At 48.3% G+C, this 20,305-nt stretch overlaps 1 protein-coding gene across 9 annotated transcripts in view; it reads right to left on the reverse strand.

Annotated features, from left to right (window-relative positions):
* Cbx7 (chromobox 7) overlaps nucleotides 1–20,305 on the reverse strand; it is a 55,340-nt gene that overhangs the window by 7,266 nt on the left and 27,769 nt on the right. For 2 of the 9 annotated variants that reach the window (XR_384025.4, XM_006521144.4), the window contains exons 1-3: nucleotides 9,379–9,729; nucleotides 7,517–7,560; nucleotides 403–468 (exon numbers count right to left, since the gene is read on the reverse strand). Coding sequence is in view for 7 of the 9 variants with exons in the window: in XM_006521144.4 (XP_006521207.1) it covers nucleotides 403–468; nucleotides 7,517–7,560; nucleotides 9,379–9,447 (179 nt within the window). In the remaining 2 variants the exon portion in view is untranslated. Of the gene's footprint in view, nucleotides 1–402; nucleotides 469–1,954; nucleotides 2,385–7,516; nucleotides 7,561–9,378; nucleotides 9,730–20,305 lie in introns of those variants that run through there. The other 7 variants (XM_011245691.3, XM_006521148.4, XR_003951404.1 and 4 more) reach the window with 6 other exon arrangements.

Here is a 20,305-nt window from a genome sequence, read left to right on the forward strand (position 1 = left end):
TACAATAAAAATAAATAAATCTTAAAAAAAAAAAAAGGCATGTTTGTGGCACACTTTGTGGTCCACATGGGAGCAGTGAGGCCCCATGGGACGGTGGAGCCAGGACCCTCAGCACGGTGCTGAGGCCAGAAGCCAATCAAATCAATCCCTCCTCACATGCCCAGCCTTGCCCGATCTCATCAGACTTCCTTCTTTAATAGGGCAAGCTGGATGTGGCCATTCCCACATGGGGCTCATCTGTCAGTGCATCTGGGACTAGGAGAGGCCACAGGGATGGGTCCTAGGTGTCACTATCTTTCCCTGCCATGCACACGCCTAGCCTACCCTGCCCTAACTAAAGACCCTTGCCCAGGGCCAGGATCCTCGAAGGCTTCCTAAGACGGCTACAGACAGGGTCCTTACTTCTCCTCGTAGGCCATGACAAGGCGAGGGTCCAAGATGTGCTCCTCTGGCTCCCAGGTGCTATACCTGCAGAGAAGAACAAAAGGTTAGAGCTGCGCTGCCACCATCAGTGTCAGCTGATACCATACGCTGTGCCCGTCTATCACTTAGCCTAGGCCTCCGAGAGCCGCATGACATCACAACCCCCTCATTCATGCCACGAGGCAATCAAGACTCCTACTGCAGACTCCAGTTAGAGCCAGCATCCAACTGGGGCCTAAGGATGCCTCGCTTCCCCATTCTACAGCATGGCAGAGGCTCTGGGGCTATCCCAGCTGGGTTCAAGTCCCAGCTCTGAGTCTAGCTGACTATGTATTCTTGAGCTATGTGCCCGGCAGTCCCGCATATCCTCAGCCCTCTCTGTGAGGTACTGACTGTCTCAGGTCTGTTCACAGGCGTGCCTGGCAGGGAGAAAGGGTTTTGCTACTTATGCTTTTATGTTGCTCAGTGTCAGCCCCACCCGCAGCCCTGCCAGCATCTCTACCATCAAGCAAGGCCTGCAGTGCCTTCTGAGCCTGGCCCACAACAGGTGCATCTAATGAGGCATCTTACTTATTTGGTTTTTCAAGACAAAAGAGTTTCTCTGTGTAGGTCTGGCTGCCCTGGACCTTACTTTGTAGACCAGGCTGGCCTTGAATTTACAAGAGATTTGCCTGCCTCTTCCTTCCAAATGCTTGATAAAGGCAATGTGCTGACACTGCTCAGCTGACAGGTATCTTAAAAGAACAAAAATGAGGGCTGGAGAGATGGCTCAGCAGTTAAGAACAGACTACTCTTCCAGAGGTCCTGAGTTCAAGTCCCAGAAACCACATGGTGGCTCACAACCATCTATAATGGGATCCGATGCCCTCTCCTGGTGTGTCTGAAGACAGCAACAGTGTACTAACACAAAATAAATAAATAAATAAATCTTTTTTTTTTTTTTCCCAGACAGGGTTTCTCTGTATAGCCCTGGCTGTCCTGGAACTAACTCTGTAGATCAGGCTGGCCTTGAACTCAGAAATCTGCCTGCCTCTGCCCCCCCCCCCCCCGAGAGTTGGGATTAAAGGCGTGCACCACCACGTCCGGCTAATAAATCTTAAAAAAAAATTTAAAGCAATAGGAGGGAAAACTGTATCAATTATAGCTACAAATATAAAATTGTAACAAAAATGGTGGATGGCCAGAGTGTGCTGGTCTACAAAGTGAGTTCCAGGCATGCCAGACTACATAGTGAGTCCCCGTCTCAACAAAAAAAAGCCATGGCCTCAACTATACACTCCTGGGCTGTACTGAAAAGACCACTCAGAGGTACTTGCACAGCCAAGACCTCCGCTCTGCTCATTGTGGCTGGGCACCGGAGCCAGCCTAAGTGTTCACAGGTGATTAAGAGACCTTGAGCTGTGTCACAGATGCCATGGAACATCGCTCAGAGGTCAAAGAAGAACACATGACAAAATTCACAAGAAAATGGATGGAAGTGGAAAATGTTAAGACTGGATGAAGAATCCAGGCCCAGACAGACAGACCGCACCTGCTTCCTCTGAGATGTGGCCTCGCTTCAGCTGCACTGGACTTGCGTTAATCTGCAGCATCTGTAGAGGTCGGGAAACTAGGAAGGTCTCATGATCCAGAGGGGGAAAGACTTTGAAGGAGGAGGGGACGGCCAGGACAGACGTGGCATTAGAGTAGACTGGAATGCCAGGGGTGAAAGGTTTAGGTGGAGGTGAGAGCAGGGAATGGGGGGAGGGGCTCGCTCAGTCACAACTATGAATGTATGAAAAGCCTTCCGAAAAATCCACTCATCGGTAAGCTAATTTTTAAAATGTTGGGGTTGGAAAGACGGCTCAGCAGCCAAGAACACACGCTGCTCTTACAGAGATCAGGAGTTCAGTTCTCAGCACCAGGACAGGTAGCTCACAGGTATCACCTAGCTCCAGAGGGCCCAGCTCCCTCTTCTGGTCTCCAGGCACTGGCACTCATGTGTACATAACCACATACATACAGAAAAAAATCGTAGTAGTAATAGTAATAATAATAATAAACCATGTATTTTTTAAAAAGATCTTTTATTTTATGTGCATTGGTGTTTTGCCTACATATATGTCTGTGAAAGGCGCCAGATCCTCTGGAACTGGAGTGAGCCGCTATGTGGGTGCTGGGAATTGAACCCTGGTCCTCTGAAAGAGTAGCCAATGCCCTTAACCATTCCTCCAGCCCCAAATCATATTTTCTAAAAGGAGCTGAGGGTTGGACGTGTGGCTCAGGTGGTAAAGGCGATTGCTGCCCCACCTGACAAGCCGACTTTGATCCCTGGTACCTACTAGGCAGAGAGAAGCAAGTTATCCTTTAACTTCCAAAGGGAGACACACATGCTCCCTCACACATGTACACGCACACATCCTTAATTTCAGGACTCGGGAGGAAAAGGCAGGTGGATCTCTTTGAGTTCGAGGCCAGCCTAGTTTACAGAGTGAGTTCCAGGACACTGAAACCCTATCATGAAAAACAAAACTAACAGCAAAACAAAAAAGGAAGATGGGGTAAATATGGCCACATTTAGGGGCTGGAGAGATGGATCAACAGGTAAGAGCACTTACTGATCTTGCAAAGGACCTGAGTCCATTTGCAGCGACCACAAGGTAGGTAGCTCACAACCATTCACAACCCCACTTTTAGGAGATCTCATGCCTTCCCCTGGCCTCTGAGGCACTTGGGTGGTGAACACAAACATGCAAGCAAAACGATTCACGTGTGTAACAAGATGTAATCATTCATATCTTATAACACGTTATACACGGGGCTAGAGATGCCTCAGGGATTAAGAGCACCGACAGCTAGTCCAGGTCTCGAGTTCAATTCCCAGCAACCACATGGTGGCTCAAAACCATCTGTAATGGGATCTGAAGTCCTCTTCTGGTGTGTGTGTGAAGATAGCAACAATGTACTCATTAAAAAAAAGAAAGAAAGACACTATTATTAGAAAAAGAATACATTATACATACATGAAACTATCAAGGAATAAAATACGGATACATATATGAAGGATACATAAGGTGTAAAATACGAATTCATAATGAAATATAAAGATACAAAGTATATCACACGTGTATGTATACACACACTACACACACTACACACACACACACACACACACACACACACACACATATATATATATATATATATCCCCAGACAGGTTTTTTTTTTTTCCTGTGTAGCCCTGGCTATCCTGGAACTCACTCTGTAGACTAGGCTGGCCTCAAAGTCAGATATCCACCAGTCCGGTGCTACATGAATCTTTTGAACCCAAAGCCAGTCATATTCTGTGAATCAGGCCAAGGTCTTCCTGGAGAAAGCAGACAACTGGGTGGGAGGGCTCTCAGCAAGGAGAAAGGAGGCAGAGAGACACTGTATGTAAGAGCTCTGGGACACGGGACTCGGAGAAACACAGGACCGTGGACTGCCTCTAGGCGTTCAGCAATAAGCATCACCAGCCCAGAACACAATCTCCTCTTCTGGGTCAACAGCTACCCACTAACTCTCCACAAGAGCCAGGTTTCTGTGGTTTCCCTTCCCAACTGGCCCTTGCTGAACAGGCCCAATGCAACTACGACTGCAACAATCCAGGGCCTGCTGCCTTTCAGAGCCCAGGTTCTGGGAAAGCTACTGAGCTGCCCGCCCACCAGGACAGGTGGCGCTCATGCATTCTGCTCGCTACCTGCCCACCCCCAGGCCCGTTCTTACTGTCTTCTTACTGTCGGAGCAGCTAGGTGTTTCCTGGCATGTCCCTACCCTTCTCTACACCTCAATTCATTCATCTAAAAACAACTGCCTCCACAGTCCGCCACACCTAGTGCACCAGGCTACCCCCAGGAACTGCCAACCCCCCACCCCCCATGTATTTCACAAAGGTAGGTTCCTAAAGAATCAAGCCAGTTAAGAGCTGAAAAGAGGCACAGGGCTTAATCAACTTGCCCAAGGTCACTTCCCGGGCTAGGATCGCTGCCTAGATTTCGGGTCTTTAAGCCCGGCAAGCTGTGAAACCACATTAGAGAGGGGCCAAGATCCTAGAATCAAGTCCCTTTGGCAGAAGAGAGGAAGCTGTGGGACAGAAGGAGGTGGGAGGCCACCAGTCCCCGAGGCCAAGTAAAACAGCAAGGTCTTGAAGAGAGGCCCAAAACTTGATGCAAAATGCGCTGCAAATATCTGACTTACAGAAAGCACAGCGCTTGCGCATTCAAGCAGAATGAGGGTGCAAACCCACATCTCTGGAAACCTATCTGGGCGGAGCACGACGGCCTGCTGGAGATAAACACGACCACGTGACCGTAGCCCCGCCCCCGCACTGCCACAGCCCGGTAAACAAGCTCTACTACTGCACCCGACCCAGCTACGCAGTACCAGCGAGCTGGAGTCAGGCGATTGGGGTGGGGTCGCGACACCCCAGCAAGACAGGTCGCTGGGTCCCCGCCGGCCGTTGCTGGGTGGGGGAGGGGCCTGCCGTGATGTAAACAGAAACTGGGCTAGTTAGGGCCGCGTGGAGCAAGGCCGGCCCGGCTGCAGCTCCATGACTCCAGTTTCAACCGTCTCAACTGCTGATCCTCATTCTAGAGCGGGTCTCCCTGCAATCCCTTCGCTTTGAGATGTGAAGATTCGATGTGTTATGCTGTGACTCGCAGTACTTGAGTAGGACACATTATAAAATCCAAGGAGCGTGGTATGGCTACCAGGGCTAAACCAGGCTTCTGGGCCTTGAGAGGAGGCACCTATGCTCTGTACTTCGCTGCCTATACCTGAGTGCATTAGTGATTCCTAGAGGGCTTCATTTCAATACAAGGAAATGGAGGAAGAGTTAAAAGTTAGGGTTTTGCCTTGGGTCACAGCTTGTCAATCATAACCAAAGTTCATAAGGAGGCAAGATAGCCTGGTACCAGAAAAGCTAACATCAAGACACACTAGGGCCTCTTTGGTGGTGCGGGCTGTGTATCTCCGGGGTAGGCCAGGATCTCATTTGAGTTTCTGTACCCCATCTGAAAAGTGGTGACACCTGGCTTATGCCAGGATACTCATGTAAATCCTCAGGTGCCAATGAGCAGTCTTTCTGAAAAGATGGAGCTATAATATTTATGCAAGATAAGAATGAGGGACTCCGACATGGGGGGAGCTGCAGGGTGCAGGGCAGAAAGAGGCAAACATGAAAGTACTCAAGGGTCTCTGAGGCAAACAGAGCACCTGGAGTTAACACCCTCTGCCTGATTGACACCCCCCCCCCCCAAGATTCAAGAGTTTCCCTCTACCACATTCACTTGGGAAGGGGAGGCTGTTGTTGCCTTTTGCTGGGGAGAAAATGGGCAGGAACAGAATGGCTCTGCAGGGGCCAGGCAAGGGCGCCTTCTTGTCACTAGTACTTCCTTATTCAGCCATGAGTAGTAGTTACAAAATGGGAGGATATCATCCTGGTCCAAGACAAGGCTACACCCACCCCCCACTCTCTTAGCCTCTGTTCCAAGCCAGTTTCCCTGAAAACCAGCTGATGATCAGAGGCCCTGGCCTTATTACCCTTGGCTCAACTGCTCTCCCAGTGAGGTGGGGCACCCTGGCAGTTTGACCTGCCTCCCACAGGCGCCTTGGGTGCTTGCTGTGGGGGTTGGCAGTTATGGTCCTGTAATGATCTCTCTCTCTCTCTGAGCCTCAGTTTCCCCTTAGAAGGTAGTATTTTTCCTATTTTAGAATAGAATCTTTACTTCCAAAAGGAAAGCAGGGTTTATACCCCACCCCACCCCACCCTGTACTATCAGTCCAAATCCCAGAACAATTGGCTCTAGGAGATGCTTTGGGGGTTCGGTATTTGAAGACTTGCAAACAGAGGCAGAGGCTTTGTCCAAGGGCTTCCAGGTGGCCACAGGACAGCCAGGCCTTAAGTTCTGCAGCAAAGGGGAGAGAAGGTGTCATTCTCAGATGATCTAGTCAAGTGGCTCTGAGCAGACACAAACAGGAGGGCTATCAAGGCACTAGCTCCCATTCTCTTCAGGGAAGCTGTAGACATGATCAGCTGCAGATGAACGAAGATAGCGCAGCTGAGCACCTCTGAGGACACTGACCACTAGTGACCAATGGAGGGGCATTTGGGAATGGAAGATGGGGGAGGGGGTAGACAACATGTGCTGTGCCTGTCAGTCATCAGGTACAGCACCTGGATGCCTGCCTGCAGTCCACCCTGAACCAATACCCAGGTCACCATCCCTCCATGATTATCTCAGGATCCAATCACAAGGTCAGCCCTCCACCTCCACCCCTCCCACACACAGACAGAGGAAGAAAGTCCTGTCCAGAGGTGGTCAGAGCCATCAGGAAAGCAGAGGGGTTGTCCAGGAGGCAGAGCAGATCACTCACAAGCCAATAGAGAGGTTCTATATCTAGCCTGTTCTCACCGGCAGCAACTCTCTGCTGGGAGGTGACTGGTTAGCGAGAGACTCCTGGTTAGGTCTCAGCACCAGAGGCCCACCGGCTGTGCTGTGTATCAAACCTAGCTCTCTAGCCCACAACATTAGGAGAGAATACTGGAAATTCAGAGAAGCCTGGAAATGAGCAGGCTCTGCTCTGCCTCCCCTGGCTGTGTGACCCAAGGAAAGTTGCTCATTGTCTTTGACTCTGTCTCTTCACCTGAAAAGCTCAGAATCAGAGCTACTTAAAAATAAAATAAAATTAAAAAAAAAAAAAAGATAACTTACTTGGTAGGCAAGGGAGCACCATCCAAACCCAAGATGACCCAGGCTCTGCCTTTCCCTACCCTGAATGCAGTGAGGACTGGGGAGCCACTGCCCAAGGTTCCCCTCTCACCTAGCACTGAACCTGCCCCACATGGGGACCTCTTCCCCTTGGCTTGCAGCCATTTCCGAAGCCAAGATGCTAGGGCCTTTGCTTCATGGCCAGCAAGGGAGCAGGATGAGGGGATAAGGAGGCCACCCCTTACCAGGGGGGAATTAAGGCCTAGAAAAGCTGGTGATTGAGGAATGCTTGCTAAAAAAGCAACAGGAGCTAGGGCCAGCCTGGTGAGAGGATGACAGACAGGGGACACACAAAGGACTCTTACTTGGGGGGCCATCCTTTCCACTTCACCAGATATTCAACTTTGCCCTGTGAAAAAAAGAAAGGAGATAGGGTGAGACATACATACTCTACCACCACCTGCGGGACAATAGGACCCTCTGCCACAACACAGTATCACCAACCTGTGAACCTCAAGATTGTCAACCTGGAGTCAATACCCCCCAAAACTCTGGCTACCATGCGACATCCCTACAGGCCTCCTTGCTGCCCCACGGGAGTATTATCTGGTCCCAGACATCCCTGGAATCCTAGAGAAACTGAGACCACATGGGACTGTGCATGTAGAGCCTTGTGCGGTGGCTGAAGGACCACCATGCCAGGACCATGATTCCTCACTTTCAAAAAAAAAAAAAAAAAGCCTCAGGTAGAGGCAGCCCAGCAGGCCCTCCACTTGTTAGAAATTGGAGCCTCAAGGGAAAGGGGTCTCTAAGTGTCTCATCCAGCACCATGCACTGGATGAAATATCAACATGGGAGAGCTTTGAGTTCCTCTTCTCTGATCCACCTTGCCAAAGAGTCCCCCCCAGCACCACGCAGTGGACAGCTCTTTATGAAAAGCCTTTGTCCACCAAAGGCATCCACCTTTCCTTTCTCCTGCATCCTTCGTTCATCCTGCATCCTTGTCCTCTGCCAGAAAGCCAGTTCTGAGAGAGAAAAGGGAGCCTTGAGCTCTAGAGTACACTGCCGCCTCGGTAGAGATTTGGGAGTGCTGAGTTGAGCGAATGAGTCCCCTGTCTGACCCACCTCTCTGTTCCTTGTTAGAGGAGATGATGTCTATACCCGCTTCAGTCTAGTACCGAGAAACAGCAAGGAAAGAAAGCAGCCCTAATCAATAGATCGCCAAGCTCCAAGCCACCTACCTTGGGCCCACCGGAACCCGTGCTGAGGATGCTACAGCAGACACTCTCATGCCTGCACTTAAGCCAAATGGAAAAAAGGTGGCTTCAGGAGCCTCCGAAACAGATGGCAAGGAGAAAAGGAGAGGGGACCCTCCCTTAGATCCAGGACAGGAACTCTTTTCATTGCATATGGCCAGCTCCAAGTTCACTCTGGGAAGAGCCCATCAGCAAGCACGTGCACAAAGATCGCAGACTTGAGGTCTGGACAGGAAACTGCAGGTTGAGGTGTGCGGCCCTAAGCGCGGCAAAACCACCTCCTTAAATCTCAGGGTGTGTGTGTGTGTGTGTGTGTGTGTGTGTGTGTGTGTGTGTGTGTGTGTGTGTGTGTGTAAGTGTAAGGCCTTGGCAGAGGTGGGAGGAGCTTTGAGGATGTCCCAACAACAGTGGCCCAGGCTTCAGGGCAGCAGCACCCGGCTGGAAGGTTGGGGGAGGGGAGGAATGGGAGCGGAGAAGAAAGGTGTGCCCTGGGGGGTTGGGATCGGGAAGGTCAAAGTCCAATAAGAAAACTTCAGAGGCCACAGGAGACTTTCCTAAAGCTCTGCGGCCAACTTCAAAGGACTTGGTACTAAATATCCAGAGAGCCGAGTTCGAGACTCACTTTGACTCTAACGCACTGGCAAGTTGCTTCATCAACTTGAGCTTTAGTCTCCTCGAAAGTGAGCGTAAAGGGAACGAGACGGAATAGAACTCAGGATCTCTAGTCCTATCTTCATCTCCATCCCAGGTGGCCTCGGATGCACCAACATCCGAGGGCAACAACTTTAACTCTACTGGCCCTACATAGTGGTGGGGAAAGTGAGGAACAGGATGTGGAGACCCGCCAGGCAGCCCAGGGTCCCCAGGTCACCCCTGCACCACTTTCTGCTCTGCCCAACCTGGAGTGGGCGGTGCTGAGGAGCGGGAGGCAACCTCGCCCTGTCCCGGGAGCCGCCCCCGAGCAGCCTCACCTTCCGCACGCGCTTCTTCCGGATGCTCTCCACCGCAAACACCTGCTCGCCTATGGCTGACAGCTCCATGCGGGGCGGCGGGCGAGTGGGCCCAGGACCGGACCGGGCTGGGCCGGGGGTGGAGCTGCGGGGCCGCGGCGGCTGCGCGCGATGCTCGGGACGGCGGGGACCCCGTCAGGCTCGTCCGGGCGCGCACGCGCACGCGCGCACACCCCCTAGTGTTCCCTCACGCCGCCGACGTTCCATTTTTGAACCTGCGCAACGTTTTCCCCAGCGCCAGAGAGCGGGTGCGCGCGCGCGTGCCTCTGAAAGCGCCCAGAGGGTCAGCTCCGCCCCCTCGCTGCCGGAGCCACGCCCTACTCCTTAACCCCGCCTGCTGACCAAATTGGGCAGCTGGCAGCAGGTCTGATGCTCCTGGCAGTCTAAGGTCCATCCCATCTCTCAGTTCGGCTTCTGGGCTGGACGTGATCAGTCTTCCCAAGTCCCCCTAAAGACTGAGAAGGTCCGAAATGAAGTGGCCTTAAAGCCGAGATTAGCAAGCAAGTAATCTCAGTATTTAGACAGCTGAGGCAGGAAGATCAGGAGTTCAAGGCCAACCTTAGCTATGTAAGACCCTGTCACAAATAAATACATTGAAACAAGGATTGGAGAGATAGCACTTCTGCTCTTTCAGAGGACCTGGGTTGGTTCCCACCTCCAACATTATGGTTCACAACTGTGGCTCCATGGAATTCCATACTATCCTCTGATGTACTCATACACAGTGTGCACATACGTACACGCAGGCTAACAACCACTCATACACATAAGTATTTATTCAGAAATAAGACAAAACCTTTAAAGTTGGAGGTAGTACTTTATGCCTTTAATCCCAGCACTCGGGAGGTAGAGCCAGGCATATCATTATGAGTTCGAGGCCACTTTGTTCAAAACAGTGAATTTTAGGACAGCCAGTTTCCTTTCCTACAAAGGAGACAAGGTCCGGCCGGGTCCGCGCGGCAGGAGGGACAGACAGCAAAGCTTTCCACCCGGAGTACGTAGTCTAAGCAGGCCTGAACAGGTGCCTCTGAGTCCCCCGCTCCAAGCACGCTTCCACCCATCAACCCAAACCAGTCTTAGTAGGTGATGCGAAAACGCACCGCGAGCGCCCTTCCCTGAGGGACCAGGCTAGGCGCTGCTAACACCTCGTCGCAGGTGGAGACCCACTTTTGCCGTCTGCAGATCCCACAACAGCCTGGACTCCAGTGGTTTTTCCACCTCGCCCTTGGTTTGCTGACCGTTTGCCTCAACTAAATGTGGAAGGAAAAAAGTCCTCACCCCGGAGCCAGCACCAAGCCTTTTCAGTTTTCGGCATTGTTGAGGACAGGTCCGAGTCGTCCCCAACTCCTCCCATTTCCTCCTAATTCCTGCTGTTCTGACCTTCTGGAGGAGACTCAGGGCTTCCCCCTCAACATCACCACCCCCCACAGCCTGGATTCTTAGCAACAATCCCCTCCCCCACGGGGCCCAGTGATCGCAGTGCGCTTTCTACCACCAGACCCGACCGAGTCACTCAGTGCTTAGAAGCATTCTGGGGTTCCCTATTCTTAGAATAAACTCTAAGCACCTATGTCTGGCGAAGAAAAAAAAGAGAAAAAGAATGTTACATTGGCACCTGAGCTTTTTTTTTTTTTTTTTCAAATCAAGTGCAAAGGAAGCCAGAAGGCAGGGGATGACATGTCCCTGTCCCCAGAGAAAATTACCACCATCCGAGAACTATAATATTCCATGGAAACATCTACTAAGAACAAATGTACAATGAAGATATTTACGAATACAGACCCTAGAAATTCCCCTATCCCTAAGGGGAATTCCAACCCAAGAACAAGACAAGCAGGGCTCAGGGAAGTCTGGGGGTGGGGCGGAGGACAGAGGGGTCTGAGGTCTGATGCAATGAGGAAGAGACGATGAAAACGCTGGTGGCAAAAAAAAAAAAAAAGGCAGAAACCGCGTCCCCCCCCCCGACCCCCACCACAAAAAAAGATGGGAAATTAACAAGAGGCAGAGTAACCCCAGCGAGCGGAGTTCAAGTATTCTAATATCCTTACACACACCCCGGAGCAAAATAAAAAAATCCGTTAAGAATACAAGTTGCCAAGGTTAGAAACACCAAGAAAAGCAACCAAGCAAGAAGAGAGAAAAATAAACACATGATTTAAGTTCAAATGTTCTGTGATTCAGTAAACGTAGGGAACTAATACTGGGGCCAATTAAAAAAAAAAATGAAGCTGCATGAAATTGCCCAGCTGATGCAGTTTGCACAAAGTAAATACGAAAGGGGTGTTTGTAAAGGAGGGATAGTAACCGGATGGAGACTGGCGCTGGCGGGGCCATTTAAATATGAGGGAAAAAACGCATCACAAACACAAAGGAAGCCCCTTCTAAATAAAGGGACCGCTTTACCAGGAGAAAGGCTTCGAATTGGCATGCAAAACACCACAGCTGAAGGGGTGGGGGAAGAACACACACACACACACACACACACACACACACACACACACACACACACACACAAAACCACAGGAATCCACAAATTAGAGTCAGAGGTTTACTCCCCGCCCTCAACAGACCAGCAGAAAAATAGTAAGAGACCGTAAGAGACCGGAAATTTTAACGAGATTTGTAACCTTGACTAATGGACTTTTCTACAGCTTCTACAGTTTTCCTTCTTTTCTTCTTTTGGTTTTTAGTGACAAGGTTTCTGTGTAGCCCTGGCTGTACTGGAACTCACTCTGTGGACCAGGCTGGCCTGGAACTCACAGAGTCTGCCGGCCTCTGCCTCCAGAGTGCTGGGATTTTTATTTTATTTCTTTAGAAAGGATTTAACAGTGTTGACAATCCTCTGGGAAAAATAACCAAGAAGAGAGAGAGAGAGAGAGAGAGAGAGAGAGAGAGAGAGAATACAACTAGCTAACACCAAGGATAAAAAAGTGAAGAATCTACAGAGTATTGGAAATCTTGATTATATGAGGAAGCCATTTACAAAAAAAAAAAAAATCATTCCAATGAGGAATAAAGATTAATGGGCCCCCTCCCTGGTGAGCTAAGTGTGGAATGTGACGGTCACTGGCCTCCAGCCTCTGGATTACAGGATTGCCACCAAGCCCAGCTTTTTTTTTTTTTTTTTTTTTTTTTAAATCAAAGTAAATTAGAACCACAAGGGAATGGTTTATTCCCAAGGAAATGGTTCACTCCCTGTGAAGGTACCAAGGGAAAAAAAATGTACCACAAATTTCCTCTCTAGTGCCTGAGCTGCGGGAGGCATCTGCTGGCGATGGACGGCCGGGTGCACACTGGGCCAGCCAGACTATAAGAGTAGGAAAAGCACACACTCAACTCCGGGTCAAGAAAACTGAGTCTCCAGCTTCAGTGGAGGCTTACAATTCCAGTCCAGCTGGTTCAATCTCTTCGGCTAAAGGACCACCCCCTAGGGAGGCGGGCTTACTCTAAACCAAGTCCACCCCAGGGTGCCCTCCTTTACAGACTGTAACCACCCTCTGCAAGGGTCTTAAATCGATCTGATTTTCTGAAATGTGTAACTTTTCCTTTTATTTATTTATTTTTAAAATCTATTTATTTATGTAAATAAGTGCTCTGTTTGCACATGTGCCTGCCTGACAGAAGAGAGCATCAGACAGAATAGGGGCATTAAATTCCATTACAAATGGTTGTGAGCCGCCATATGGTTCCTGGGAATGGAACTCAGGACTTCTGGATAAGTCACTACTGTGGCATCTCTCCAGCCTCTTTATTTATTTATCTTTATCTTTTTCTTTTTTTTTTCTTTTTTTTTTAAAGATTTATTTATTTATTTATTATATGTAAGTACACTGTAGCTGTCTTCAGATGCACCAGAAGAGGGCATCAGATCTCATTACAGATGGTTGTGAGCCACCATGTGGTTGCTGGGATTTGAACTTCGGACCTTCGGAAGAGCAGTCGGGTGCTCTTACCCACTGAGCCATCTCACCAGCCCCCATCTTTATCTTTTTCTAAGCACACTTTTCTTAACCCTCTGGGCGTTTGCTCCAGCCTGTTGGGCTTATGCTAAAGTTTCCCTCCCTGCCAAAGATGTCAGTTGATCACATGACTGCCCTCCAGGACAGCTCCATTTAAGGCCTCTTCCTTTCTCTCCTCCATCCTTGTCTGGACGGCTGCTGTGCTTTAACCTCTTGCTCAGAGTTTTCCCAAAACTCTAACAGAATCGATTGTGTTCTCTCATTTGAGCCTAGTCTTAAATTCTTTTATTAATGAAACTAAGACGGGCTGGAGAGATGGTTCGGTGGTTAAGAGCACTGACTGCTCTTCCAGAGGTCCTGAGTTCAATTCCCAGCAACCACATGGTGGTTCACAACCATCTGTAATGGGATCCGATGCCCTCTTCTGGTGTGTCTGAAAACATCAACAGTGTACTCACACACATTAAATAAATAAATCTTAAACAAACAAACAAAATGAAACTAAGAACCCCAAGAAGAGACTCCACTTTCCCCTGTATCAGTATGGCCTGCATTGGTAACCAGATTCCACAATGACTATGGAGCACTTGAAAAGTGTGTACCCCAAGAGAGACATAAAGAGTATCAAATACAGACATCACAGATCGTACCAAAGTCACGCACACAATTAATTCCAGTATTGAGAAGTCAGGTAATCAGCTCTCTGGGAGTTCAGGGCCAGCCAGGTAACTCACAGTGAAACCCTGTCTCAAGGAGAATCAACAACAATGAAAAGCCAATACTCCAAATCCCAGTGTAACCTAGCAGTAACTACATAGCTGAACTGTGGCTCCTGCCTGTAATTACTTGGAAGGCAAAAGTAGCAGGATCATTGTGAGTTTGAGCCCAGCCTAGGCTACAATTTGAAACTATGTTTCAAAGAGCAAAACCAAGCCCTCACTGCTTAATACTATTCTGGAATGATAGTATTTTGATATGTTGGGCTAAATAAAATATTTAAAAAAATAATTTCATTTGTTTTGATTTTTCAAATGTAGCTATTATTAAATTTCAAATTATGGGGCTGGAGAAATGGCTCAGTGAAGCAAAACCTTAAGGGTTCTTTGAAAGATGGTTAGATGGTGTTTTGTTGAGGCAAATACATAAAAGAACATTTCATTAAAGTGGACATAGGTGTAAAAGGCTAAGACTCATAAGAGAACATTTTGTTGAAGCAGACACAAGAGAAAAGATATTTTATTAAAAACAAACATATAAAAGGACAGGTGATAAAATATTTTTTATTAACAATGCACATGTATTGGTCCACCTTAGGTTACATAGTTGAGCTACATTTGCTGGGATTCTATAGAGAGAAAGGCACCAAAAAAATTCTGGTGGTGTGTTATAGTTTCTTGACGTTTCTGTGGATTCAGGCTGATTGACAAAATGATGTCAGCTAAGACAGACGCATGTGTTAAAGCAAGACACATGCTAAGACAAGACAAGACACATGTTGAGACAAGATCTGTAGAGGACACGTGCTGTTTGGAGGGTATAAATAGGACTGGATGGACAATGATGGAGGCGGCCACGGCTGAGCGTGGCTTGTTTATAGAACTAGCTATACAATACTTATGGGTTCCATGTCTTCTTTGATCTTCATTTCCCTGAGAGAGATACACAGCCAAAAATTTTTCCTGATGTTCGTTCCAGTCCCTCTTACTGAGGAGAGCTAAGCCTGATGCCTGGCTGTCTCTGCTAGGCAGTGATTTGTGTTTGTTATCAGGACTCTACTGAACTGGGCTACCGATATATCCATAAAGTGTTCGAAAGTGGATGGAGCTACTGCTGTTAACCTGCGAACTAAACTGTCCATTTTCAGACAACACAGACAAGAGTTGTTCCAAAGAAACTTTCTAAGCAGGTCCACTTCCCCTGTATGTTTTCTTTCCCACTACTTCTGATAGGTGGTGGCTACAAGGGAGATTAAAGCATTTAAAAAACATTATTAAAAAAAATTTTTTTTTAAATTTGGGGCTGGAGTGATGGCTTAGCGGGTAAGAGCACTGATCTTCCAAAGGTCATGAGTTCAAATCCCAGCAACCACATGGTGGCTCACAACCATCCTTAATAAGATCTGATGCCCTCTTCTAGTGTGTCTGAAGACAGCAACAGTGTACTCACATACATGAAATAAATAAATCTTTAAAAAAAAATTTACAGTTCTGCAGTCAAGAACATAGGCTGCTCTTGCAGAAAACCCTTATTCAGTTCCCAGCACTCACATGGCAGCTCATGAGGACCTATAACTCTAATTCCAGGGATCCAACATCTTCACACTGACATGCATGCAGGCAAAACAACAATGAACATAAAATAAAAAGAAATCATATTATTTTTAAATTTTATTTTATTTTGGTTTTTTGAGACAAGGTTTGTTTTTTGTTTTTCGAGACAGGGTTTCTCTGTATAGCTCTGGCTGTCCTGGAACTCAGTTTGTAGACCAGACTGGCCTCGAACTCAGAAATCTGCCTGTTTCTGCCTCTGCCTCCAAAGAGCTGGGATTAAAGGCGTGCGCCACCACCGCCTGGCTCAAATCATATTATTTTAATTTCAAATTCTACCTGCAACTTGTATGTACAGTTTACAATAGATATTTATCTGATAATGCTTTCCTAGACAGTAGGGCAACAAAATAGAAACGGGCGGAGGGACCCTTGAGATGGCCCAACAGCTAAAAGAGTCTGCCACCGAGCCCGAGGACCCACGAGGTGGAAGGGGAGAATCTGCGCATGCGCACTACGGCTTGCGCATGCCCAACAGTCCTACAAGGTAGCAGAACATAAAGCAAACAAGACAGCGTTTGATTGACATGAAAAGGGACAAATGAGGCAACGGGACAGAAAGGAGAGTCTCCCCGCCCCAATATCCACAAAGAGGGAGGGAAGAGGAGAGAGAGGGGCTGAATATAGAAACCTATAGATTATGTGTGTGCGTGTGCATGGGGAAATTATTAGTCAATGGGTCAAAGATATTTCTAGCAAATGGTCCTAAAATTACTGGGTGTCCTTGTGGGAACGGTTCGGACGGGGGGGGGGGGGCTACTGACTAATAATGTGGACTCTATGTGGTTTAAAACTTAATGTAAATGATAAACTCTGGAATGTTAAGATTAAAAATATAATTATGGGGAGAGGTGGCTCAGAATCTAGGAGCACCTGTTGCTCTTGGGGAGGACCTGGGTTCATTCCCAGCATTGTGTGGTGACTCACAGTGGTCTGTAATTACTGTTCCAGAGGAACAAATGAAGAGAAAACTCACTCTTTTTTTTTTTTTTTTTTTTTTTTTTTTTTTTTTTTTTTTTTTTTGGTTTTTCGAGACAGGGTTTCTCTGTATAGCCCTGGCTGTCCTGGAGCTCACTTTGTAGACCAGGCTGGCCTCGAACTCAGAAATCCGCCTGCCTCTGCCTCCCGAGTGCTGGGATTAAAGGCGTGCGCCACCACGCCCGGCTGAGAAAACTCACTCTTAAGTGGGTCAGTGTGACAAATGTACTCAGTGAGGAGCCACATCTAATTCCCACTGCGCGGACGGACGGTCAGTGTAATTAAAGACGAAGCCCAGCATTCTCAGCGCCTGTCTCCAAGAAAGAACCCATGCTGGATTCTTCTGAAATACAAACACGCTTCTCACGCCTTCAGAAAATTGAATTCACATATCAACCATAAAAACGAAACTACACTGGTGGTGATGGTGAATGCTTTTTTTGGTTTGTTTTTTGTTTTTTCGAGACAGGGTTTCTCTGTGTAGCTCTGGCTGTCCTAGAACTCACTCTGTAGACCAGGCTGGCCTCAAACTCAGAAATACGCCGGCCTCTGCCTCCTGAGTGCTGGGATTAAAGGGGTGCGCCACCACCACCCGGCTTTGGTGAATGCTTTTAACCCCAGCAGAAGCACGAAGATCTCTGAGTTTGGCCAACGTAATTTATAGTTCTGGGGCAGCCAGGCTCCATAGAGAAACCCTGTCTTGGGGGAAAGATGAAGGAGAAGAAGGGGGGAGGAGGAGGAGGAGGAGGAGGAGGAGGAGGAGGAGGAGGAGGAGGAGAGGAGAGAGAGGTGAAATCAGGAAGAAAATTACCAATCAGCTGAGTTTGCTGTCCTTTTCATGGCTCACATCATTTTGCATTCTGGCCTCCTCCATTGACTAGTATTACCCTCTTCTGGTCTTATTTCTAAATGTTCTACTTCACCCACACTTATAGCTATCGACACATATACATGCATACATCAAAGGCTAATAAGATCTGCTGCATCTGAGGGAGAACATTCATTTCTTTTTCTTTCAAAAGTTTGGGTCACGCTGCTTAATAATTACACTTTCTGGGTCCATCGGTTTTTATTCTTCAAATTTCATGGCTCCCTCTCCCCTTACAGAGGATCCACACATCTTATTTTATATATACTCACCACACATCCATTCACCCACCGTCCGTCATCTAAGCTCCTTCAATGTTTGCCTCGTGAATAGAGAAGCACTAAGTATCAACGCGCACGTGTCATGGTAGCAGGACACGGAGTTCTTTGGGTATGGGCCCAGGAGTGAAATAGCTGGGAATCATCTATCTAGCTGGGAATCACCCCCACTCCCCTATCCCTGCCAAATTTATTATGTATAGCATTCTGCCTGCATATATGCCTAGAGGCCAGAAGAGGGCGCCAGATCTCACTATGGATGGTCATGAGCCACCATGTGGTTGGTTGCTGGGAATGAACTCAGGACAGCTTAAAAAGCAGTCATTGAGTGCTCTTAACCTCCGAGCCATCTCTGTAGCCCCAGGAAATCATTTCTTAAGGAGAAAAAAGAGAGCATCCAGATGATGGCGCATGTCTGTAATCCCAGCAACTCAGAGGTGGAGGCAGAATAGGAGTGCAGAGTCATCTTCAGCTACAAAGCAAGAAGTCTGCCTGGACCGCGAAGAAGCTCAAAAAAGTGTGGGGCTGGAGAGATAGCTCAGTGATTGAGAGCTCTTACTGCTCTTGCAGAGGACCCAGGTTCAGTTTCTAGCGCCCATATGGCTGCCAACCATCATCTGTAACTTCTACCATACATATGCCTTGGCACATGCATGCCAACATACCTTTGCACAACACTCAAAATAAATTCAAATTTTTGGATGATTGACAGAGACACTGGGAATTGATCTCCGTTTCCGCGTGTACATGCGTGCATGCGCACACAGGCACACGAACGTGTGTACATACACAAAGCAAACAAAACGAACCCCACAAATGAGCTATAACTTCACCCCTACTTGACTGGCATCTGATAGTGCTGCACGTGCTGACATGCACAGCTGGCTGCGGCAAAGGCGAGTGTACTGATCCCTTGGGAAATCTTTGCAAATCTTGGCACACCTGAACACATTCAAGCCTCCCCCAGTGGTCTTCCTGGGACATTCATTCCTCAGGGTGACTCTTCCAAATGCGCGACAGAAAGCAGGTTTCAAAATACTCATCAAAACAATATTTATACCACCCTGATCTGGAAACAGATCCTAAATCTCCAAACTGGAAACAGCCCCTAAATCCTGGAGGTCCGACAAGTTAAGTCCAAGCTATTCACACACTTGGGTCATGACACAGACTTGAAACCGAATGAACTACAAGGGGCATGCAAGAAGCCAAACAAATCTTTTAAAATACTGAACGGACAAAGGCACTGAGCTGCCTCTCCACCTCCAAAACCACGCGAATGATGCACTTACTCAGCACGCACAAAGCCGTCTGGAGGTGCTGGGCGCAGTGGCTTACTAACCCTAGCCTCTGTCCTCAGAAAGTAGAGGCAGGAAGATGGAAAGCTCAAGGCCAACTTGGGATTCCTAAGATCTATCACAAAACCACAAAGGAACCAACAAACCCAGAACTAACTAGTGATGGTAAAACCATGCAAATAGCGAGGGCAGGGGGTGCATGAGCTTAGCCAGGAAGCTGCCATCACACAGTGGCTAGCTGTGTGGGCCGTAGAATGACTGTGGATGTATCATAATGCAAAAATACAATTGAAATGGTTTTAAATCAGAGCTAGGCTAGTGGTGGCGTGTGCCTTTAACCCCAGCACTCAGGAGGCAGAGGCAGGCAGATCTCTGACCTCATGGTCAACCTGGTCCACAGAGCCGAGTTTCAGGACAGCCCAAGGCTTCACTGAGAAACCCTGTCTTGAAACACCAAAACCAGGTATGGCTGAGGGGGGAAGAGACAATCCAGGCCAGGCATAGCACCAATCCAGATCCCACCAGACAGAGCCAGCTGGGAAGGCAGGCAAGGAGCAGGGGGCCTCGGCGGTTCTGGGTTGGGCTAAGCAACATGAGGCAGCCTCGCCAAGCCTGCCGGGAGAAGGACAATGCAGCTCAGCAGGTAGTGCTCCAGGATGAAGATGGATGGCTTGTGAGAAATGACCATTGACTTTGGGGGCTGAGAAACACTAACCCAACATTTATCGTTTGAAGAAACAACTGTACAAGCAAAGAGACCCTTTAGCCTTGGCCCTTGCTAACTTTTCAGTATCTCCTTACCTGCCGAACCCAGAGAGTAGCTGTCACTGGCTTGGGCTCCAGTGGGTCCTCAGAAGCCTGACTGACTACCCTTTGCAAAAAGCTTCGTCACATAGATGGCATAATGCTAGTCTCTGAATGTTTTACAGATTTTTTTTTATATACATTGCACCTAAAAAGTGTGTGTGCATGTGCGTGTGAGCATGTGTTGTTTATACCAGCAGGGATGCATATATGTATGTGAAGAACAACTCCGTTGCAGTTTGGGTGTCCAACTTATGTTGTCACAGGGTCTCTCACTGGCCTGGAGCTCACCAAGTAGGCTAGGCTGGGCGGGCCAGTGAGCCACAGACATTAGCCAGTTCCCATCTCCCCAGTGCTGGCATTACCGCGTACACCA

The sequence above is a fragment of the Mus musculus genome, chromosome 15 (genome assembly GCF_000001635.26).
Source record: "Mus musculus strain C57BL/6J chromosome 15, GRCm38.p6 C57BL/6J".
In the NCBI taxonomy this organism is placed as follows: Eukaryota; Metazoa; Chordata; class Mammalia; order Rodentia; family Muridae; genus Mus; species Mus musculus.